General features: G+C 38.5%; 2 protein-coding genes and 1 pseudogene across 34 annotated transcripts in view; 2 read left to right on the forward strand and 1 right to left on the reverse strand.

The window, feature by feature from the left end:
• Positions 1 to 14421, reverse strand: part of TXNDC16 (thioredoxin domain containing 16) — a 143444-nt gene extending 129023 nt beyond the window's left edge. For 6 of the 32 annotated variants that reach the window (XM_078334939.1, XM_078334932.1, XM_078334928.1 and 3 more), the window contains exons 1-4: positions 14149 to 14363; positions 6251 to 6359; positions 4726 to 5030; positions 3693 to 3775 (exon numbers count right to left, since the gene is read on the reverse strand). In XM_078334939.1, coding sequence (XP_078191065.1) covers positions 3693 to 3739 — 47 coding nt within the window. In that variant the 5' untranslated portion in view covers positions 3740 to 3775; positions 4726 to 5030; positions 6251 to 6359; positions 14149 to 14363. The other 26 variants (XM_078334933.1, XM_078334925.1, XM_078334924.1 and 23 more) reach the window with 12 other exon arrangements.
• On the forward strand, positions 5488 to 5949 carry LOC128928806 (large ribosomal subunit protein eL29 pseudogene; annotated as a pseudogene).
• Positions 14422 to 14666: 245 nt separating the features above from the next.
• The window catches only part of GPR137C (G protein-coupled receptor 137C), an 83269-nt gene continuing 73023 nt past the window's right edge, over positions 14667 to 24912 (forward strand). For both annotated transcript variants that reach the window (XM_002753908.6, XM_054239944.2), the window contains exon 1: positions 14667 to 15425. In XM_002753908.6, the coding sequence (XP_002753954.1) occupies positions 14979 to 15425 (447 nt within the window). In that variant the 5' untranslated portion in view covers positions 14667 to 14978. The remainder of the gene's footprint in view (positions 15426 to 24912) is intronic.

Consider the following 24912-nt stretch of genomic DNA (forward strand, 5'->3'; position numbering starts at 1 on the left):
CATTAGCTAAGGTTTTTGTTTCTTTTAAGAGGGGGTTTTCTTGTTTGATTTAATTTTAATAGAATTTGAGGAAGAAGAGTAACAATTGGGAAAGCAACATTTGTTTAAAAAGCTACAAAACAGGAACTGACACTAAGAAACCAGAAACAGAGAATCAGAGTTAAAATCAGAGTATAGCTATAACCAAAACATAATTTTTTATTGCATTTTAGGTTTTGGGGGGACATGTGAAGAACATGCAAGATAGTTGCATAGGTACACACATGGCAGTGTGATTTGCTGCCTTCCTCCCCTTCACCTCTATCTGGCATTTCTCCCCATGCTATCTCTCCCCAACTCCCCACCCCCCCGCTGTCCCTCCCCTATTCCCCCCAACAGACCCCAGTGTGTAGTGCTCCCCTCCCTGTGTCCATGGGTTCTCATTGTTCAACACCCGCCTATGAGTGAGAACATGCGGTATTTCATTTTCTGTTCTTGTGTCAGTTTGCTAAGAATGATGTTCTCCAGGTTCATCCATGTCCCTACAAAGGACACGAACTCATTTTTGATTGCTGCATAATATTCCATGGTGTATATGTGCCACATTTTCCCTGTCCAGTCTATCATCAATGGGCATTTGGGCTGATTCCAGGTCTTTGCTATAGTAAATAGTGCTGCAATGAACATTCATGTGCATATGTCCTTATAGTAGAACGATTTATAGTCCTTTGGATATATCCAGTAATGGGATCGCTGGGTCAAATGGAATTTCTATTTCTAGGTCCTTGAGGAATCACCACACTGTCTTCCACAATGGTGGAACTAATTTACACTCCCACCAGCAGTGTAAAAGTGTTCCTATTTCTCCACATCCTCTCCAGCATCTGCTGTCTCCAGATTTTTTAATGATCACCATTCTAACCGGCGTGAGATGGTATCTCAATGTAGTTTTGATTTGCATTTCTCTAATGACCAGTGATGATGAGCATTTTTTCGTACCAAAACATAAATTTTAACATATGTAATTTTAAAAAATGTAAGTTAGAGCATAAGGGTGGCTGGTATTAATGACAATAGATGTGTCCATTCATTTCATCAATTCAAAATACTAGAATGTCTACCATATGTCCGTCACTGTTCTACTCACTTGGGGTACAGGTAAGTTCCAAATAAAAATATTTAGCTTTAGAACTTATATTCTAAAAGTAGAGACAATTTAAAAATTAATTAACATGTAGTGTTAAGTTCTATAAGCAAAAAAAAAATTGTAAGGGATAGCATGTGATAGGGCATTTTAGAGAGGTAATCAAGGAAGGTATCTCTGAAAAGGTGACATTTGCACAAAGAACTGAAAAAATGGAGTAATGCATACAAATATACCAGTAAGTAAAAGAGATGAGTTCTAAGTAGAGGAGAAAATATCTGCAAAGGCCCTGTGGTAACAGCACCTCTAGCAGGTTCGAATAACAGTAACAGAAAGATGACCACTATGTATTAAGAAAGAACTGAACAAAGTAGAAGGTCAGAAAATGAGATCAGAGACAAAGCCAGTGTCCACAATACTCAAACGCTTCTACTTGATCATAACTGTAATGAAAGGACTTTCTCAGCATGGTAGTGATGTATCCTGACACATCTGGCTAGATATGGAGAAGAGTCTGTCAAGGGACAAAGTGTACAGCTACATTAGATTTCTTTTGATTATCACTTGTATAATATATATTTTTTCCTTCATTTTTATTTTGATAATTTCTGAAGCCTTTATTTTGGATGCATTTCTAAATACCATACAGCTGTCTTGGGTTATTACATCCAGCTTGACATTCATTGTCTTGACTAGAATATACAGTCCATTTGTATTTTAGTATTTTCTTCATCCACCTCTGCCTCTTGCAATCTTAACTTCTGAAACAATCTTAAATGTTGCTTTTTGTGAAATCTTTCCCAATACCATCTGTGACTTTCCACCTCAAAACCAAATATGGGCTTTCTTTCCTATAAATTTCTATGGGCATGGAGCGGTAGCTTACACCTGTAATCCCAGCACTTTGGGAGGCTGAGGTAGGAGGATCACCTGAGGTCAGGAGTTTGAAACCAGCCTGACCGATATGGTGAAACCCATCTCTATTAAAAATACAAAAATTAGCTGAGTATAGTGGCGTGCGCCTGTAGTCCCAGCTATTCGGGAGGCTGAAACAGGAGAACTGTTTGAACTCGGGAGGCGGAGGTTGCAGTGAGTTGAGATCACACCACTCTACTCCAGCCTGGGTGGAGCGAGACTGTCTCAAAAAAAAAAAAAAAAAAAAAACTACTAAGGCACTTTATTTGTATCTCTCCTGTTACAATGATCAGGTTCTGCTAGTTATTAAAATGATTTGTGAATGTGTTTTATCCTCCCTATTTAGGATATAAACTCTCCAAAGAAAAGGACAGGGACTTAGTCAAAAAGAAGATTAAATATGGTAAGCTCATTTCAATCTCACAAACACTTACTGAGCACTATGTGCCAGGAACTGAGCTAGGCACTCAACAAGGGTTTAACTCATTCGCCACTGTCTCCTTTTTAGATAGAGCTCAGCATTCTCACTGTAAAATCAGGAGTTTCAGTTATGTTAGTTCACAAGGGCAACACGGCTTGGGCATGAACTTTAACATTCTATTCCAGTTACTATATGCATAGTTACTAGTTACAGTCTACTAGTTACTAGATCAACAGTATGATTATTCCTTTTGAGTCTCATACCAACCTACTATGTCATTTCTAAGTTTCAATTTTAAATTTTATTCAGAGATCCTTGGAGATGATTGCCATTATCATTCTAGAGTGAAATCAGTTGTTCAAAGTTAATTGAGATCTCTACACACACAGAATTGACACATTTAAAATATAGATATTTTTTAAAGTATACAGCCAATGTTAGTTAACCTTTCTATGCTTCCTGCTTTGGGAACTCTAGCTGCAGAGACCAAGAGTGACAACAGCCATCTCTTAGAAGAGGAAGGCCAATAAACTAAGAAAAAATATACACAGAAAGTCAGGCAGACTGAAAGAACTTAATATCAGTGGGTTACCCCTCATTCAGTTGTCTGATATATAAATTCTAAGTTTAAATTAACTGAAAGGCTTACATATCTATCTAATCCATGATGCATATGGAAATTTTCTATAATACTCTATGGCAAGTTTGAATATTTTTTGAGAAAAAAATTAAATATGTAATGTTGAGTTGTTATAACTTTGTTCTAAAAATAAATGTGAAAAAGTAAAACATAAACAATTATAAAGACTTAAAAGAACAGGAAAAAATTCTTCAATTACCTCCATTTTGTTACTTCAGTTTGTGCTAATAAAAACTTAAAAACAACTGAACTGTGGCTACTGATTATGAAATATTCATTGGGAAAAATAAAACAAAAAAAAACCTAACTATAGATTTGAAAAATGATACCATAGGCCCAATAGAATGGTTACAACGTAAAGTTAAATTCTAAGCTAAAAATTTTTAAACAGCTTTTTGTCCCCTCTATGTGTACTATGTTATGCAATAATCCAAAACTATCTTTCTGTGCTTCTGTCTCTTCTTATGAAAAAAAATATATTTCCAGTTTGGAAAAAGGTATGAAACAGAAGTATTTTAAGATATTCAGTCTTAAGCCATAAAGTTGTAAGACGTTTGTCACTAATATTTTAGTTAACATAAATATATTTCCACCTTGGCAACTGAAATTCCATAGTCCTGCAGAGGTCTAACAGCCTCATTCAGTTCTTCAAGAAATACAGACGTTCTTGGGGAATCTAAAATAAAAAATGTTTCATTAATATTTATAAATTGCCCCGTAAAAATGAATTTTAAAATCTGAAACACAGAAGAAATAGATTCATTTGTTCAACTAGCAGGAAAGAACAAATAATTAACTAAATATATCTCATTACATGTGTTCTCATGCCCTTATTTACTACTGCCTCACTATTCTTATTTCTAATGTTTTTATCATAATGTATTTTAACTTTGTAAATAGACTTTAAAAGCTTCCTAAAATAATAATATAAGTGTTTGATTTAAACCTTACATTTGGCATTATTCTTGCAAGTTTAATACCATATATATAACACACATGTACACATACAAAAACTTTCAAAATGATTTTAAAATACCATTTTCAAATCACAAGTATAATAAGGGAGCCAACAGAAATGTGTACTCACTACACTTACTAATTCCAAGAATAGTGTTTTTAAGACATGAAGACTTGAATTTGACTATTCAAAAAGTATTAGTTATTTCAATGTTATATTAGTTAATTTAGTGTAATTAACAACGGAGCTAAAGCAGAGTATTAATCTAAAGCACTACCAGTACTACATTTAAAGTTTTAAAAAACTTAAAATAGTTACATGCTAAAAACATGAGAATGTATTCTTTCAGATATTATACTAGCAGTCAATTCTTATCTAGTATTTACTATGGACTAAGCACATAAGTAAACTCATTTAATCCTCACAACAAACTTATAAAGTACTGTTTCTTCTGAACTGATGAAAGAGAAACACACAGAAGCCAGGTGACTTAACCAGGGTCACACCACAGGCTAAGTGGCAGGGGCCGGATTCAAACCCAGTCAGGCATATTATAGTAACAACTGTATAGCACATATTATTAATCCTAACAGTAATCTCCCACTCTTATTGATTAAACAGCAATAAAAACATCACAAGAATCATATTTGAATTTTAAAAATACTTACCAGCTTGACAAAAATAAGCTAAAGAGGCTTTTCCTGGTTGCAATGTACTAAAATATTTCTGAGGACTCAGTTCTGGTAAAGAGTCTATTGTTGGCATGTAAGAAATGCACATTATGACAAAAGAGATCGCAACTCTGAAGACACTGAAGCCGGAAGACATTATCAGCTCCAGTTGCATATGAGCAGAAGAGTTTGCCTGTTTCTTCACTGCTGTGTTCTGTTTCCTAAGACAACACCTAGCACAGAGAAGGTATTCAACAAGGGTTTGTTGAATGAATTTGTTAAATGAACGAATGGAGTAAAACCTACAAAAAGAAAAAGCCAAGTCATTAGTCCTATCATTTGATTTTGCTAGTACTTTACTATATATTAAAAATTTGAGGGGGGACAATATATAACAACATCAACTTAATAATACTATTGATTTTTGATACTTATGAAAGCTATCAAAGCTATCTAGAAAATGCTTAATTATCTTAAATTGCATAGATATTCACTAGAGTATGTTAGGCTAATTGTCATTTTCAAGGGTTCTAAAATTAATTCTCAAACATTAACCAATCCATTTCTCAAATTGGACATTTTATTTTTCTTTACCTATAGTTGAATATAAGAAATAATCAAATAATTATTTAATACCATTAACATGGGAATGAGACATCCAAAATATGCCTAATATGTTTACTTTCTTTTTACTTTAAATCTCCTAGAAGAAACCTATTTAAACAACAGAAGAAGGGGAACCGTGGCTTAGGTACAGACATGGCCTAGTCCAAGAACCACACCAAACACAACCAGTCCCGAAAATAGCACAAAAATGGTATCAAGAAACCCTGATCACAAAGATATGAATCTCTTAAGGGGGTGGACCCCAAGTTCCTGAGGAACATGCAGTTTGTCAAGAAGCACAACAAGAAGGGCCTAAAGAAGATGCAGGCCAACAACGCCAAGGCCATGAGTGCACATGCTGAGACTATCAAGGCCCTTGTAAAGCCCAAGGAGGTTAAGCCCAAGATCCCAAAATGTGTCAGCTGCAATCTTGATCGACTTGTTTACATTGCCCACCCCAAGCTTGGGAAGCGTGCTCCTGCCTGCATTGTCAAGGGGCAAAGGCTCTGCCGGCCAAAGGCCAATGAACAAACAAAGGCCCAGGCTGCAGCCACAGGTGCAGTTCCAGTTCAGGCTCCCAAAGGTGCCCAGACCCCTAAAAAGGCTTCAGAGTAGATACCTCTGTCCGCCAATGTGAGGACAAAAGGACTGGTGCAACCCCCCAGGTTGTCATCTGCATGGGTCTGGGGTCCTCTTGTGCTACTTGTACAAATAAATCTGAGGCAGGAAAAAAAAAAAACGAGGGAAGAACATTCCTTCTAAATATACATATTTTGTAGCACATAACACTTAGGTTTCTTTATACTGCTTAGAAATGAAAATATCTTTTTTAACTCATACTTTAATTCAATTATATGTTCTGAACGCAAATTTGTTTTAGAGATCCTCCTCTCATCCTCTTTCATGGTGTACTTACTTCCATGCTGTCCTCTTATCTGCTGTTAATTCCCTTTGTTTTCTGTTATGCTACTTTCAAATTTTTCTTGAACAACTTCAGGAAGTTTTCTACTGATGATCTATGTTATCTACATTTAAAAGAAGAAAGTTTACAAAAATTAGTATAACATAAAAACAGCCATAGCTATAGGTGAAAATTTTGTTTTAATATTTTTAAAATTTCAAACAGGACCCATCTCTTTCAAATGCAAGCTCAGTATCTCAAAATAGGCAGCAGGAAAAAACAACAAAAGATAATTTCTGTATACTCATAAGGATAAGGTAAAAATTTTTAGCAAAGAATAAAATGATAAAGAATTTGAAACGTATGAAAAATCATATTACATTGAGTATTTACTCTGCTCATTCAATATTACCAATAAACACAAAATATCTCTCCCTAACAAGTCAGTATTCCTGAAAAAGAAAAATAAACTAATTACTCATTGGTTATTTCCTAATAATTCTCTTCATCAGAGATAGTATATATCAAACAGTGAAAAAAAATTTGCCATCAATTTTTAATAATGAGTCAAGAGTTGAAAAACTCAAAGTAGAAGCAAGAACTATAAGAGGTATATATATATATATATATATATATATATATATATATATGTAATTTTAATAACCTAATTAAGGGGTATTATTGACATTTAAATTGATTATACATTATAACCATTTTAAACCTACCTATATGAAAGCTACTTTATATTAACAGGGATGTTTTAAAATAGGTCATCCACTATTTTCTTCATATTCTGGAGAAAATGCATGTATTTCTGAGGCTAAGGGAATAACTAATATTCATTACTATATATGAAATAACTATAACCTAATTAAACTGTACAACACTAAAAGCACAGTTGAAAGATTCTAGTATAAAATATCATCTTTCTTGGCCTCCAGGTTACAATGTAACTATTTTAACACTAAATTGGACATTAGTGTTAACACATTACTCTTTTCTCCCAGAATGTATTTTTGTAGCACAGAAAGTCTAACCATATAGCCAATGCTTAAACACTTTCCTATATCTTCTATCTCACTAGACAAACAAGATTATATATGTAAAATACTGTGCTTTTAATCAGTTAGAGACCCTGGTGATTGTTCTTACATATGTTTAGAGTTAGGAACTCAGTAGTAATCTCTGCAGTTTGTTCCATCTTTGGTAAGATTTGATGATTTTTTAAATTACTTAAAGCAAAGAATACACCATGGGTCAGTTAGAAGTAGAATGTATGTCTTCATAATGAAATAAATACTGAATAATGATTTAACCAAAACCCTAACAACTGTTGAGAGAAAGAGAAGAGAGAAAGTAAGGAAACATGCAGCTGGGATGGCAAAAGAAATGAAAGAGAACTAAATTTTCGACTTTCACAAAACCGAAAACCAAGGTTATTGGAAATAGGAAGGTCAATGCCAAAACAAACAGTGAGCAGTTGAAAGTAACTGCCTCTAAGAAAGAAGAAATGGGGGCAAGGGAGTAGGGGGAGGTTATCTACGTTATAGGGCCATGGAAGAGTGGACATTTCACATGTATGGAAAATAAAATGCATTTCCTCAGAGACATGCTGTCCTCATAAAAAGCTCTTAACTAAAAACAAGGGAATGTGAGTAGGGAAAGAGAATATCAACAAGAACAGAGTGAAAACAAAGATACAAAAGGTACTTGGTAAGTTGTTTTTACCTACAATAATTAGAAAAGGGAATGAAAAACAATACCTGGCCAGCCACGGTGGCTCACGCTTTATAATCTCAGCCCTTTGTGAGGCCAAGGCATGAAGATCACTTGAGCCCAGGAGTTCAAGAGCAGCCTACACAACATAGAGACCCTGTCTCTACAAAAAACAGAAAAAAAGAAACGTAGCCATGCATGGTAGCACACACTTGTAGCCCCAGCTACTCGGGAAGCCAAATGTGATCATGATTGAGGCTACAGCGAATCATGATCATGCCACTGCACTCCAACCTGGGTGAAAGAGGAAGACCCTGTCTAAAAAACAAACAAACAAAAGCCAAAAACTTAATACTACAAAAATCTAAGATATCAGAACCAAGTGATGAGTACCTTCAGAGACATGTGGCCTTGTTACCTTGGTGTGATAGTTCATTAGCATAGTTCTAGTTCTTCTTGCAGTTACTGATTACACTTAAGCTCCCTCCATCCCCCAACTCTGGTGAAGTTAGTTAGGACCACCATATGACTTACTGTGGCCAATAAAATGAGAGCAAAAGTGGCCTCTGTCTGTTTCAGGAAACAGTTTCCACAGCTAGCATTAATAAAGCTAGGCTTTACTGTCTTCTGCTGCAGTTACGAGAAATGTTCTGTGAGCAGGAGCATAACACAGAGAACTCCCAGCTAAGGTATAATGAGCATGTGACATAGGAAGAAATAAAACTTGTTGTCTTAAGTCACTGAGATGGCAGGAGTTATTATAGCAGCATAAACTAGTCTCTCTTGACCTATGTATAAACTAGAAGTGAGATGCCATCTTAACAAAAACTCCAAAACACTGGCTTAGCAGCCAAACAGCATAGAAACTGTTGTGGGCCTACTCAGAAAAACATTTATCAGAGACTGGAGCTCAGCAAGTGACCCACATTAACAAGTGACAAAACATTTGATAAAACTGTCACTACAATAATTTGGAGAAGGCATGTACCTGATTAACTTATAATGAATGTGTACCTAGGTTCCTGTGGCTAATGAACTTATTTATAGCCCTAAAAGAAGAGGTTGGAAGACAGATTGGTACTGTGTAATGGTGTTAGTGGTGTTTAACAAGGTATTAAAAGAAAAATACTCAGAGAATTGCCATCCAAAAGACTAGATGTTCGAAACTTGAAACAATCCTTAGGCCCCCACCTGTCCATGGTCACAAAACAAACTGACAAAACTGCTCAGCCACAGAAATAGGCCATATTTTGGATGTGGCCAAGAATAACAAAAATGTAAGAATCTCGCACAGGGCAAAGCCAAGAACCACGGAGAACTATGCTGTAGGGCAGGTGCAGAGTAAGCACTATTTATTACTGGTCTAAATGACATAACTACAGAAATGGAATGTAAATGTTTAGGAGATTTTATAGCAATTTCATGCAGTAATTTTATGTTTGTTGAATCTAATAATTTTTAAGTTGGGCTTGTAATCTGATGTTCTTTATTCCACTTTTTCTGTAATTCATTTCTATTGTGTTAGGTTATTGTTGTTCTTTAAACTGGCCTAGAGAGCTCAGGGAACAGAACTAGAACCCTAGAAACACCTGCCCAGAGAGATTTCAACTGTAGATTGCTACAGTCTAGATTCTGGTGTGTGTCTTCCATTCTTCCTCTCTCCAAATGAAAACACTTACACTTATCTCTCTCAACATTGCCTTATGTATTCAACAGTGGGTGGGAAACAAATAAATTCTATCTAGACCAGTATAGCGATGACCACTGCTGGGCATTACTCAGAGATTCTGAACATCAGGCTTCACACAGTGAAGATGGGAATTTTGAATTATCGCCACCAAGAAAAGCCAAGGATGAACTACGTATAGGAAGGAAAGTATTTGTTGACAAGAGAGGACTGTTCATCAAATGTTTCTAGTTCTCTGCACGTTAAAATATACCTCTCACTTCCATCACTTAAGTATAGCCATGACTTGATTTGGTCAATGAAATGTGAGGTGACATTTCACTTCACATTCTGGAAACCTTTAAGAGTCATGTATACATGTATAATCAATCACAATACATTTTTCCCTCTGCCATGATGACTGATAACACTCAAAATTAGGCCTTTGCTGTCAGCACAAGTCCCAGAAAGAGAACAACATGGGGAAAGCTCCCAGCTGATCCGGTGTGACTATAAAATTAACTATCAGGCCAGGCATGGTGGCTCATGCCTATAATCCCAGCACTTTCGGAGGTTGAGGCAGGGTCACCTAAAGTCAGGAGTTCGATACCAGCCTGGCCAACATGATGAAACCCTGTCTCTACTAAAAATACAAAAAATTCATTGGGCAAGGTGGTGGGAGCCTGTAATCTCAGCCACTTGAGAGGCTGAGGCAAGAGAATTGCTTGAACCCAGGAGGCAGAGGTTGCAGTGAGCCAAGAAAGCGCCACTGCACTCCAGCCTGGGTAACAAGACTGAAACTCTGTCTCAGAAAAAAATAATAATAAAAAAATTAAATAATTATTTTAAACTCCTAAGGTTTCGGGGTTGTTTCCACAGTATAACCTAGTCTAGCACTATCAGTACACCTGGTCTTACTAATGGGTAAAAGGATTGTGACTTGAACATAAAATCTATATCCTAGATTTTAAAGCAAGATATTTCAAAGAATTCATAGGAAATTGACCCAATTCCACTGTAGGAAGATTCTAAAGAAGATGACTCTTTAAAATGCAATTGACTATTACCACAACAGACGCCAATACAAAAAGAAGGGGAAAGTCATAGGTAAATGTTTTCCATAACTACAGAATGTCTGCCAATACTACAGATATACCTCCCAACTACATGTAGACATTGACCCTTTGGGCTAGAAGAGGCTCTCAATTCTTCAGTATAATGTTCCTGCTGGCATGGATCAGAGTTGGCATATAACATGTAAGTTTTGTCTCATCCCTTAACTCTAAAGAAGTATGTACACACAGCTCATTTAAATAATGGAAAGAATGAGTGACATGTAACTAAGGACTAATACAAGAGGGTAACAGCACTGTAAGAATTGCTTGGTGAGATAACAGTAGAAAAATGGCTAAAGCGGCCGGGCGCGGTGGCTCAAGCCTGTAATCCCAGCACTTTGGGAGGCCGAGACGGGTGGATCACGAGGTCAAGAGATCGAGACCATCCTGGTCAACATGGTGAAACCCTGTCTCTACTAAAAAAAAAAATACAAAAAATTGGCTGGGCATTGTGGTGCGTGCCTGTAATCCCAGCTACTCAGGAGGCTGAGGCAGGAGAATTGCGTGAACCCAGGAGGTGGAGGTTGCGGTGAGCCAAGATCACGCCATTGGACTCCAGCCTGGGTAACAAGAGCAAAACTCCGTCTCAAAAAAAAAAAAAAGAAAAGAAAAAGAAAAATGGCTAAAATGTACTGTTCAGCATCCAAATATTAAGCTCCAAAGCACATCAAGGAGGAAGTACTTCAAGAGAAAACACTAGTCTTCTTGGTAGTAAGGAAACAGTATGAGGATTTGCCTTTGTGTTCCTTAGGCGGGTAGAAAAGCTGGTAGCCCTCATTAGCTCCACCAATCCCATTTTGGTGTAGGGTACTGTATACAATAATAATTGACAAACAGTTCTGCTTTTAAATGTTTGAAAGACTACTGTGCTAGGGTCATCTATCCTCTTGGAACAACAATATTAAATCGTTATGCATTTGGACATGTTTAAATTTTGGAATAGCTGACACCAAGCTTTTGTAGGAAACCTTTGGTTAGTTCCCCCTTTATCGGCCTAATATTCCCTTACGAACCATAAATTTAATAGCTTTCCCTCTCAGGAAAAAGAGGAAATTAACAACTATAACTATCAAATAAATTGTATCAACATCTGTGGGCATCATACTCAGGTAAAAGACACACTTCATATTTTGCAACAAATGGAGCATATAATACTTACAAAGTTCCTGTAAGAACATTCGTCTGAAGTCAGCTTACTTGCAGTTTAATGCTACTACTGGAGAACAGAACCTGCTCACTGAACCAGTCTCAAATAAAATGTTGATTAGATCTCAATACAGTTTATCATTTCAGACTGAAAGAGGCAATAAAAGGAGTCAACAACTCTCCCCTTTAGAGTCTTTTCAAAGCAGTTAAGAGGAAAATCCTCTATGTGCACCCTCACTCCCCACCCCACCAGACATACTCTCATCCCCAGAAAAAGCAGAACGGAGGAGGCTACCCAGACTTGCTCTTACTGATGAACGGCAGGTGGTAGGTAAGTCTCACAGGCAAAGACTTAAAATTAATATGGGTACTATCCAGATGTTTACTATCACGTTGAGCAGAGAATAAAGGAGAAAAAGAAAAACGCTTTTGTAATAAAAGTCTATTGATGACTTGAAATGTGCACCTCAATTATTATAGAAGATGCAAATAGGCCATGCCAGAGAATATGTGGCACCCTTGATTTTCACAAGTGCCTAAAATCACAGAACTCTGATTTTATGCTTAATCTAAATGTTTCAGCATATTACTGCAATCAATTACCTCACTGCAGTCATGAGCATCCTGTCTCCTATTTGAAGAAAACTGTGTACTGCCCTGACCACATTCTCTAAAAATACATGAGAGGAAGTTCTTAGGTTCCAATAAAAATAAATCCTTCTCCAAATGATAAATGTTGGATTCGGCATGTTAACTTCTTAGAGCAAGCCATACCCTTTGGTACACTGCACTCTCTACCTGCTCAGCTGAATGTTTCATCTGAGGGATGTCTATGTAACAGTGCCAGGCCTGTATATCTACCACAATTTGTCAGCTTACCTATAAGGAACCCAAACCACACTAGCATCTGGTACCTAGACAAACTACTGTCTCAGAATCTAGAGTACAAAATGAACTTTAAAGTTCCCTGTGGAATATTTAGTCAGGAAAAAAGAGAGCAACACTCTTCTTGGGCAAAGCATAGGGCAAAGGCCAGCCTGGGCAACATATAGGAAAAAAAATTAGGTGGGCACGGTGGCGCATGCCTGTAGTCCCAGCTACTTGGGAGGCTGAGGTGGGAGGATTGCTTGAGCCTAGGAGGTGGAGGTTTGCAGTGAGCTGTCACTACAGCCTGGGTGACAGAGCAAGACCCTGCATGAAGAAAGGAAAAAAAAAAAAGCATAGGACAAAGGATGGTGAGGTAAGAAAAGCTGGGTCTTGGTTGCTCCAAGCAACGAATGTCTTTCAACGGATACTGAATTCGTAATGTGCTGTATATTCTAAAGAAAACAAATTATTTCCTCTTAATTTTGCACTATTAGCTAATTTTATTCCAAAACAGGGAAGAAAAGCAATCAACAACTATGTGCTGGTCCAATATACGTTAGTCAATCTGTTTATTCCTCACTTCTTTTTTTTTTTTTTTTTTTTTGAGATGGAGTTTCACTCTTGTTACCCAGGCTGGCACGATCTCCGCTCACCACAACCTCCGCCTCCTGGGTTCAAGCAATTCTCCCGCCTCAGCCTCCCGAGTAGCTGGGACTACAGGCACGCGCCACCATGCCCAACTAATTTTTGTATTTTTAGTAGAGACGGGGTTTCACCTTGTTGACCAGGATGTTCTCGATCTCTTGACCTCGTGATCCACCCGCCTCGGCCTCCCAAAGTGCTGGAATTATAGGCGTGAGCCACCGCGCCCGGCCTATTCCTCACTTCTTTACAGCAGTAACATAGCATATATTTTTCTCTCACGGCCCCAGGAATAGCGCCACCAAGGCTTGAATATATGTGGAACTTAAACAGCACAGAATACTTTTCCTTTCCAAGACTCTTTCTGCCTTTTCCCCAAAACTTAAGCCCAGAGCATCCTCCCAAATTCTGAATTTCAAAGAACCAGCTTCACCTTGGTCACATCGCTTCAACATCCATCTGATACTACTACCATTCTTCCTTAAGAGACATTTCCCTTGGGAGGAAAGGGTCTTTCACTTAAGAGCTCCGGATCTCCCCGTCGCCTTGACACAGAAAGGGCTCCAGTGTTTCCCCGCCAGTCAAGAAGCGAAAAGAGAAGGTAAAACGCCGTCAGGAAGCTCCAGGTGAGGCCCTTCGGTGCCCCAGAGGCGGGTGTCCTAAGTCAGGCTCGTACAGCCCTGCTACAGAAAGCTGCTTGGTCTGAACCCCGGGGTCTGCAGGCGGAGCCCAAAGCCTGAAGGACCCGCGCTGTCACCTACCTGCCCAGGATCTGCGGGCGGGGACCCGGGCCATTCTCGAGGCCGCGCGGCCAACAGTTCCCGCCGCGACGCGACGGAGGAGGCAGAAGGCGAGGCCGTGCCAGGCTAGCCGGGCAGCCGGGAACCACTTCGCCTACCTGCGGAGACGCAGCACGGCTCCCACCCAGCCTGCGGCCGCCTCCCGCTCGACACAATCGGCCTTTAGAGCAAAAAACAAACCTGAAAGCTCCTCCTTCTCCTCGTGTTCCCTACGCGGGGGACTCTCTAACCAATGGGAAGCGCCGGGGGCGGAGCGAGAGTGACAGACGATGACAGAGTCCTCCCGCCGGCGCGAACGGGCGGTGCAGTAGCTGGGCCAATCAGCAGCGTGGGTGGGAAGTAAAGGGGAGGGAGAAAGTAGGGAAAGTAGGTGCCCAATCAGATCTCGGGGCCACCGAGCGACGGGCCCTGCGGCCCGTGGCCTTCCGAGTGCGGCGCTCGGGGGGCGTGCCCGCCTGGGCCAATCGGCGCGAGCCCACAGTGCGGAGCGAGCGCCTCAAATGCTCGGGTTTCTCAGCTGATTGTCTCCAGCCGAGAGTTGTTTTTTGCAGCTACGGAGCCGAGCCGCTGCCGGAGCCGAGACCCCCGGGGGAGGGGTGGGGGAAAGAGGAGGCGGGGTCGGGGGGAGCCGCGGCTGCTCTGCGCGGGACTCCGGGTCCCGTCACGGCGCTTCCTGGGGTTAGAGGTTGGGGTGGGTGGGGGGTAAGGGGGCAGTCCTTCTCCCCCTCGACGGCGGCTCCGAGTCCAGCCCCTTCCTTCCCGCGCTCGCTCGCCCGACCCTCAGCCCCTTGATGAGGGTGTCCGTGCCGGGCCCGGCGGCCACTGCCGCCCCCGCGGCCGGCCGCGAGCCCTCCACGCCCGACGGCGGCGGCGGAGGAGGCGGAGGAGCCGTAGCTGCCGCCTCAGGCGCCGCGGTGCCGGGCTCCGTGCAGTTGGCGCTGAGCGTCCTGCACGCCCTGCTCTACGCCGCGCTTTTTGCCTTTGCTTACCTGCAGCTGTGGCGGCTGCTCCTGTACCGGGAGCGGCGGCTGAGTTACCAGAGCCTCTGCCTCTTCCTCTGTCTCCTGTGGGCAGCGCTCAGGACCACCCTCTTCTCCGCCGCCTTCTCGCTCAGCGGCTCCCTGCCCTTGCTCCGGCCGCCCGCTCACCTGCACTTCTTCCCCCACTGGCTGCTCTACTGCTTCCCCTCCTGTCTCCAGTTCTCCACGCTCTGTCTCCTCAACCTCTACCTGGCGGAGGTAAGGCGGGAGGGCCGGCATGTAGGGCCCGGGCGGGTGCGCGGGGCCGCCCGGATCTACTCCAGCTGAGGACCGGCGGGGGCGGGGGTGGCAATGAGAGGCGTACTCGAAACCAGCCTGGGGAAACTGAGGCACACCTGGAGTGTGAGCCGGTGTTTTCGCCCTAAACTTAAGCGACTGATTGGCTCGGTTACTGAGGGGTCTGGGGCCAGGGGGTGAGAGTGTTTGTGTTAAACAACTTAAAACAGCAACGGAAGGAACCCTTTGTTCGGTGTTCTGGCCCTCCGAGGTAAGGCGTTGGTGGCATCAACAAAGTGGCTTCGCAAGAAGTAGCAGCCCCGGTGGCTCTGCCGAAGCCGGACTGTGTTGAGGGAGGTTGGGTGCTGAGGTAGCAGCAGCTCTACTGAAGCTGGACTGCTGCCAGCCATTACGTCACCAGGCAGAGCTGTTCCTCTGCTATTGTTGCTGCGTTTCTTTTATTAGAAGCTTATATTCCCTCCTGCATCTCCTTTCCTGTGGCTAGATAAGCCTCACACAAATTCCGTTCGATAGTTCCCCAGCAGGGTTGATGATCAATAACCAATGCAGAGGATCAGGATAAGGACCTCCATAAACCCCTTAATGTTTGCCCCAGTTGCTTCAGGCTTTAGCGGTTTATCCTACCTCCTATAGCATAGTCTTTTTTGGAGCTAATTAAGGGGGAAAAAATACTAGCTCAACCTGTGCCTATTGCAGAAACAAAACCACCAAACTGTTTTTGCAATAACTTGCTTAATATCTGGAACCTAATCACACCCCCTTTCTCTTTTATGGGGAATTGCGGGTTGGATTGCATTGTTCTGCAGCGCTTAGGTATTGACCCATTTCAAACAGGTTTGGGAGTGTAAGGTGTCAATCGGGTGTCAGCTTGTGGTATTTAAGCCATAATATTTTAAGATTTTCCCCCAAAAAAGTCCTCCTTCCACCCAAAAGAAAAGCTTGAGAAGGGGAGAAAGCAAGGTGACGTCATACGCTTAATACAGACTAATATAGAATAATATTGGCCTATGCAGCTAATCCTCTCAAAGGCTTTTTTTTTGAGGTGATGATTATTAATGTAGTTCCAAGCAAAAGTGAAAAAAAAAAAAAGACGTGTGTTAAGTGTTTATATTTTCTGGATAAACCAACTCTTTTCTCCTTAAATACATGGGAAGTAGAATGCATAATTTAAAAATCAGCCATAATGTCAACTGTTTAGCACACACAATACTAATTTAACTTTTATTCTTTTCTTTCTCCATTCTTTGAAAGTCCAAGCAATACAAAGACAGAAACCCAAACCGTAAGCAGAAATAAGCATAGGTTGTCACAAATCAAATGATGACGCCATAGTCGTGTAACTTATTTGGGGATGTTCTAGTTGTTGTTTAAGCTATTATAACACTGCTACCCTTTATACTTAAACTGATACATTATAATCTTCCTGCCACCATTTCAGATAGTGTGTTAGTGCCTTCTCAACACTGAAGCCTTTACTCTAGCTTCAGTTGTTTACCTGAAAAGTGACTAGCAATCCTTATGCGAGAAGCATCAGATGACTTTTTTCCATATACATCTTGATTTACAAAATCATATGAATAATTCACTGTAAAATAGTTGGTAGGCATTTCATAAAGTGGGTAAACACTCTTTTTTACTTCTAGAGGTATAACATATACCATAAAGTCCACAATCTTAAATGCACAGCTAGATGAAATTTTACTGCTGTATACACCCGTGTTACCACCACACAGATTAACATATAAAGCATTTTCAGTGTCCCTGAAGTTTCTCTTGTTACCCTCTCCCAGTCAGTAGCTCCCGCAGGTAAACACAAAGTGGATAAACATCACAAAAAAGGATCCATATTTAAGCTCAAAATTCTGAAGGTAGGCTTATATAGCATAAAATAGAGAATCTAGATTGGGTCTTCAGACTTTTGATGTAATACTCCAAGCTAGTGAGGAAGAATTTAAAGTCTAAAAGTTTTCCTGTTAAGTGAATCTCGTTTGTGTGATGATAAAACTCTATTAACCTGGAAAATATGATTTGGAAAAGAAGCTGGGATAAAGCTTTCTTCCTTTGTAATGTCTGCTTAAAAATGTGTGAGTTGTTTGTCTATCCTCATCTTTTTATAATCGAATTAACAATTTTAGGACACCATTGTGCTTAAGAGAACAAATTGTCAATTTTTTGAAAGGAGATCTCTTAACCAGAAATCATTTCTCTTTTCGTTAGATAAAATCACCAGGAACTTATATTTAAGAGAGTATTTGAGTTCACATTTTTTTATCAATTCCATACAACTGGAAGTATACTTTCCATTGATCATTCTGAATTAATGAAGTTTTTCCTAGTGAGTTCTTCATATTATAGCAAAGTGGCAGGGAAAGCCTATGTGGTGACAAATATAAGACTTAACTGATGCTTAATTTTTTTTTTAACTGAAAGCCCCTATATCTTTTTTGAGTAGTTATGTAACTTGATTACCAACTCACTCTGTCTTTACTGTATGCTATATTAAATACTAATTCCATATTACTTTTCACTTGTTTAAAGCATTTGTTTTTTCTGATTCTCAGTAAGGACTTAATTATAAAGAACCATGGATCAGTATAAAAAGTTAGTAAAGCAAACTAATACTACTTTGAATAATTTTGGTAGATATTCTAAAACTCATTTTGTTTTTGAAAAGTTAAGAATTGCCTAAAACTACCTTTTTTTTTTGGCAGCTACACGTGAATGGAATTAAGAAGACTAATGTAGCCCTTTTTAAACAATTAAGCTTCTCAATGTCTCATACTTAACCTCCTGGAAGCCAAGAGTTGAGAGGGAAAAACCAAACCTTATATATACACTAATCTAAAAACACATATTGAACTCTGGCAGTATCAGTAGGACATGAGCTTTACCAGAGAAGGGTTCACACTTCTGGACGTTTACCAGAGAAGACTTAAATATTTAAAACAGACTGTCTGATAAACCGATTCTGTCCACCATTAGAACATGTTGAAGGAACTTAAAAGGAGAGTTGACAGCATCACAGTATATCCAGGTAACAAACCTGCACATGAGCCTCCTGAATCTAAATTTTTTTTTAATGAGAGTTGATGGTATACCATCTTGGAGTGTTGTGATGCATGCCAAAATCAATGAGTTCATCTTCAACATATTGAAGTTTTTACTTGCAATTTGGTCTTATGAGTGCCAGTTGCTTAATCAGGATAAAGTACAGTGACTTAATCAAAATGCCAAAAGAGCTAGGAAAATTAAATTCAAAATCTTAATACATTTGTGGATGCTATTGTCCCTGCCAGTAGATACATTCTTTTAAATATTGGTAATACTTTAACATGCAAGTCAACTTACAGGTTAATTGATTTTGTTATGTTCTGTGATTTCCCACAAAAATGGAAAGCACACTTTTACCACCTAAAATAGAAATTTCTTGAGGATAAGAAGTTGTTTTACATATTTTTATCTCTAGCAATCAGAACAATGGTGATTATGGTATTGGATGACACTAAAAAGGTCAAAATTTAGAAAATATTTAGCCATCTAATATGTGGGAGTTAACTTTATTTTGGTGAACATTTGAGGTAAATTATGTACTGTCTGGAATCTATTTTCTGCCTAAAAGATTTCACATAGAGTTGAGTTTTGCTTAATGAAACTATTTTTATATCATGGCAAATGGCCCATACTAATTAGGGCTTTGCTAATTTAGTTTCAACAAATTCTACAAAATAGAAAAGTCTGTAAGACAAGTCTCATATCCTGAGTCAGTTACTGTTTACCGGAAATAGTGGTTTAGTTCAATGTTTTACTTTTACCCATAACTGATTATGAACTTTTTGTCTGAATTTACTAAATTTTTTCCACTATTTCTCCTGAAATCATCTGTGAGGCAAAAGTTTCAGATACATTTCTGTAACAAAAGACATGATTATAATGCCTATATTTTATGAAATTGGTATTTTCAAAGCACTTTGTAACATTTATCTTCACAACTCCAGTGAAATAGATAGAAAAGGGATGTGCTTTGTCTAAGATTATATGGCTAACATGTATCAGATGAGAGACTACTGTATAGCTTAGGTGCTATAAAGTCTTATCAAGTAATTTTTTCCTATACCATGAACTTTCCTGGATACATCACTTCTTTATTATTTAGTGATTCTCTAACTTGCTTTCCCATTTTCAAACTTTTTCAAACATTTTTCACTGTCTAGCAAACTCTTCTCCTTTCATCCACTGCATATGACTCCTAGTTTAAAGAAGTAGAAGCCAGAGTCATCTGGCTGACCAGAAATTCAGAGAAATGCCTAACAATGCTGCAGAGAGTAGTCTTCTTCAATGCATGATTGGGTTGGCAAGGAAAGGCTAGAAACTACCAAAAGAAAAAAAAAAACCCACCAAAATGCAAATTCAGAATAAAATACCACACAAATGTGTATCTTGAGGGTAGGATAGGAGTGGTTTTCAGCTGCCTCCTGCTAGCCTACAGCACAGATTTTAATTTTGTGCGTTGAGGGTGTAAGGAAGTACTTCAGGCTATGCCTTGCAGTGAGATCTGGTTAAAGACTCCATTCCCTCCAGCATAATGCCAGAATCCTTTAAGTGTACGCCTTCGGAAGATGAACTAAGAAAAGAAGCAGGTCCTCAGAGCTAGATAGGGGGTACAAATTGGGAAATAAAAGTCTTCCGTGGGAATGCAAAACAAGCTTATTCTTGTACAAGTTTGAAGCCTAAATTCACATCATTTCTGTGATTGAGAGGAGGTGGCTGGGGCAGGGTGCAGGGGGAGTTCAGGAGATCTAACTTGAAAACATGAAGTTGTCCTTGCTTGATACTAACCTCAAGGACCTGCAGGAAGCAGATGGAAAGCATCCGTGGAGGAATGTCCTTTAAACCCAGACTTCTGATAGATAAATTCTACAAAACAAGGATTCAGAATCAAAAATCACACCTGTAAAAATTGCAGATATCAGAATTATCAAATGCAGAGTATAAAATAATTATTCACATATGAATTAAACACTTGAAATGTAAAACTTAAAATTGGCATATTTGGAAATCATTTTTAATGAAAATAAAATCTAAAATAGATGATTAAACAAATTAAATACAGTCAAAAAGAAATTTGTTAACTAGAAGATCTCAGGAAAAAAAGTCACTCAGAATATAGCCCAGAGAAATACAAGATGGAACATACAACCAATGGGTGAAGAAAGAATGATAATGTAATGAGCTGGTCCAACATATGTGTAATTGGAATTTTAGAGAAATTATTCAAAGGGAAAATGAGAGTTTACCCAAATTTATGAAAGACACCCAAGTTTCAGATTCAGAAACCCCAACATATCCAAGGTGGGCTTTGTGAAAACACATTTAAAGGAAAACTTCAAAACACTTAAGACAGTATTTTTAAAGCAACTCGGCAGAAGATATTACTGACAAAAGAATAAAAAGTGAATGTTAGTGTTTAACAACTAAGGAATCCAGAAGACAGTAAAACATCTTCAAAATGCTGAGAGAAAGTAACCTGTAATGTAAAATTCTACCCATAATGACATTGTTAACAATGGAGTGAAGTAAAAACATGTAGAGATAAAAACAGCTATTCACTAATCCTCACACCAAAAAATCTAAAAGATGTATGTCATTATAAATAAAAGACTTGCATACTCATGTTTATAGGAGCACCATTCGCAATTGCAAAAACATGAAACACACACACACCCATAGAGGACTACTCAGCCATAAAAAGGAATGAAATAATGGCATTCGTAGCAACCTGGATGGAGTTGGAGGCTACTATTCTAAGTGTAATAACTCAGGAATTGAAAACCAAACAGTGTGTTCTCACTCAGAGGGAGCTAAGCTATGAGGATGAAAGGGCATAAGAATGACACAATGGACATTGGGGGAAGGATGGGGCAGATGAGGGATAAAAGACTACATATGGTGTACAGTGTATACTGCTCAGGTGTTAGATATACCAAAATCTGAGAAATCACAACTAAAGAACATATCTATGTAACCAAACATCACTTGTTCCCCCAAAAACTTAGTGAAATAAATAATGGAGAAATGTCAGAAAGGTCTGAAATACAGGAAGGAATGTTAAGCAAAGAAAAATGTTATACACGTAGATAATTACAAACATATAGGTATGAAAATTTCTAACCTATAGGAGTAAAAAAATTGAGAACCAAAATCCTGTGTGATAGCATATAAATCAGGAGGCTGTAGTAATGGAGTTAACGCATTTTTAGGTCCTAGGGCTGTTTGGAGGAGTGTAGACATGTTGACTAAACTTCAGGCTAAATATGCGTTTCAAAAGAAAAACTATAACTTTCAAATTTGGGGTTGCGAGAGATGAAAATGGTGGGTGCTAGGATGAGGTTAGAACTTGTCCACCACAAGGTAACCAAAAAAAAAATTGAGAAATATCAAATCAATATAGTATAAATGTTAGTCTAGTCAGTGTCATGACATTAATATTTCAGCATAAAGAAAATGTGTCATACTTTATTATGAAACAAATTCAGCTATAAGCTGTTTACAAGAGATACTCCTAATACAGCTACATAAAGAACAAGAGTAAAAGCACAGAAAAATGATATGCTGTGCCATACTAACAAAAGGAAAGCAAAAATTAATAGAACTTCAAAGAGAAAACCAATACATGAGGTACAGTGTACATTGTACCCTGTTTTTTAAAGTTTCCAATGTTTTATTGGAAATTTTAACATACATCATTGTTCAAGCAGACAAAATCAAGGATATAGACCAATAAGAAAATACCCCAGAATGACCAATTATAGGACATATCCAACAAAATATACTTTTTATTAACACTTGGAACATTTTTTGAAATTGACCTCATAGTAGCAACACGGTAAATTAGAGGCAAAGAGGCGTAGTGATGGAAAATCCATCTCAGCCATTTACCCGCTGAGACCTTAGGCAAGTAACTGAACTACTCTATGCCTAACACCTCGTTTCTAAAACTGGTTGATAATAATGCCTACCCCATAGGATTACTGTGAGAACTGCTTGATAACAAAATCAGACAAACACACTATGAAAAATAATTTAAAATACCTCTCATTAACATAGATTCAAAAATCTTTAGCAAGTCTAATATATAAAAAGGATACTACCTCATGACCAAGTAGGTTTTATCCAAAGAGTGCAACATCAGTTTAATGTTCAAAACTCAGCATGATAAATGCCATATGTGTAGCATAAAGGAGAAAAATGGTCATCTCAATAGATGCAGAAAGAATTTGACAAAATTCAATAATAGATGATTTTTTAAATTAACTTTTAGTAAATGAGGGGACATTTTTCAGTCTAATAAAAAGCATCTTCAAAAAGTCTATAGCTGATATTTAAGATAGATTGACAGCATATTAACTAGAACAAGAACAAAGTACTTCATAACATTGTGCTTGAGGTCTTAGCCATTTGCAATAGACAAGGGGAAAAAAGGTTAAAAAATTAGAAAATGGAAGTAAAATTGTCTCTCTTTGTAAGTGAAACAATTTCTTAGGTTAAAAAAAAATCCTGATCTACAGATAACTGCAGAAAGTAACATCTAAGCTTGCAGGCTATAACTGTATACTAGTGGAAAACAAAAATGAAATATAAAAATTCCACCGGCAGGGTATGGTAGCTCACGCCTGTAATCTCACTACTTTAGAAGGCTAAGTTTGGAGGATCGCTTGACCTCAGAAGTTTCAGACTAGCCTGGGCAAGATAGTGAAACCTCATCTCTACAAAAAAAAATTAGCCAGGTGCAGTGGTGTGTGCCTGGAATCCCAGCTACTTGGGAGGCTGACGTGGGAGGATCACTTGAGTCCAGGAGGTCAAGGCTGCAATAAGCCAAGATTGCACCACTGGACTCAATCCTGGACAACAGAACAAGTCCCTGTTTCAAAAAACAAAAAACAATTCTACTTGGAATAGTGCCAAAAAAAGTAAAATAGAAATAAATGAAAGATGTGTAAGACCTCTACAAGGAAAACTACAAAACATTATTGAGAGAAATTAAAGAGGCCTCAGTGAATGGAAAAATATACCCTGAAAAGCTCATTATTTTTAAGGTGCTATTTCTCCCTCAATTTGATCTATAAATTTAATGCAATTCCTATTAAGATTTTTGCAGGATATCTTGGTCGCTGTTGCCAAGATGGTTTTAAAATATGCATGGACATACGAGCGACTTAGTGTAGCTGAAACAATTTTGTAAAAGAAGGACAAAGTTGAAGGATCACACTACTTCAAGAGTAACTATAAAGCTAGTCATCCAGAGAGTGTAACACTGGGGAAAAGATAGACATATAGATCAATGGAGCAAGATAGAAAATCCAGAATTAGACCCACATATATATAGTCAACTGATTTTTTTTCCCCTAAAAGTGCCAAGGTAATTTAGTGGGAAAAAGTTGCGTCAACCAATAGTTCCAATATAATTGGATATTCATAGGGGAAAAATGAACATTGATTCTTACCTCACACTATAAAATGTACTTGACATAGATCATAGACCTAACTGTAAAAGCTAAAATTTGTAGGTGGGAGAAGATGTTTTCTTGAAGAAGGCAAAAGTTTTGTAGGAAACAAAGCATGAACCAAAATTGACAAATGAGACTTTATCAACGAAATTTAAAACTTTTATTTTTTGCAAGACAGATAATGAAGAGGGAAGCCACAAACTGGGAGGAAATATTTGTAGCACCTGTATCTGGCAAAGTGCATGTATCCAAAATATATAAAGAATTCATAACTAAATGAGAAAATTTAGTAAAAATAAGCAAATGATTTCAACAAATACTTCACAAAAGATATATGCATAACCAAGAAATACATGAAGAGATGCTCAAGATCATTAGTTTTTGGAAAAATGAAAATTACACTCAACAATGAACTACCACTACACATTGACTAGGAGGACTAAAATTTAAAAGACTGACCATACCAACTATTGGCTAGAACTTGGATTAATCGGAACTCCTACACTGATGATAGGAATGTAAAATTTTACAACCCTTTGGAAAACAGTTTAGCAGTTATAAAAAAAAAAAAAAGACAAGTCTGTCATAAAATCTAGCCATTACAGAAGCCAGGTGTGGTGGCATAGGCCTATAATCCCAGCCACTCAGGAAACTGAGGCAGGAGGATCACTTGAGCCCAGCAGCTCAAGACTACCCTAGGCAGCATAGCAAGACCCTGTCTTAAAACAAAACTTATGGAGAAAAATCTAGCCATTATAGATATTTACCCAAGAGAAATGAAGGCACATATTTCTATAAAAATTGAACATGGATGTATGTAATAGCTTTATTCACAATAATTCTAAACTGAAGTTAACCCAAATGTTCATCAGAAATGAATGAATGAACAAAATACAGTATACCCATACAAAGGAATACTATTCAGTAGTAAAAGCAAAGGAACA

The sequence above is a fragment of the Callithrix jacchus genome, chromosome 8 (genome assembly GCF_049354715.1).
Source record: "Callithrix jacchus isolate 240 chromosome 8, calJac240_pri, whole genome shotgun sequence".
Lineage (NCBI taxonomy): Eukaryota > Metazoa > Chordata > Mammalia > Primates > Cebidae > Callithrix > Callithrix jacchus.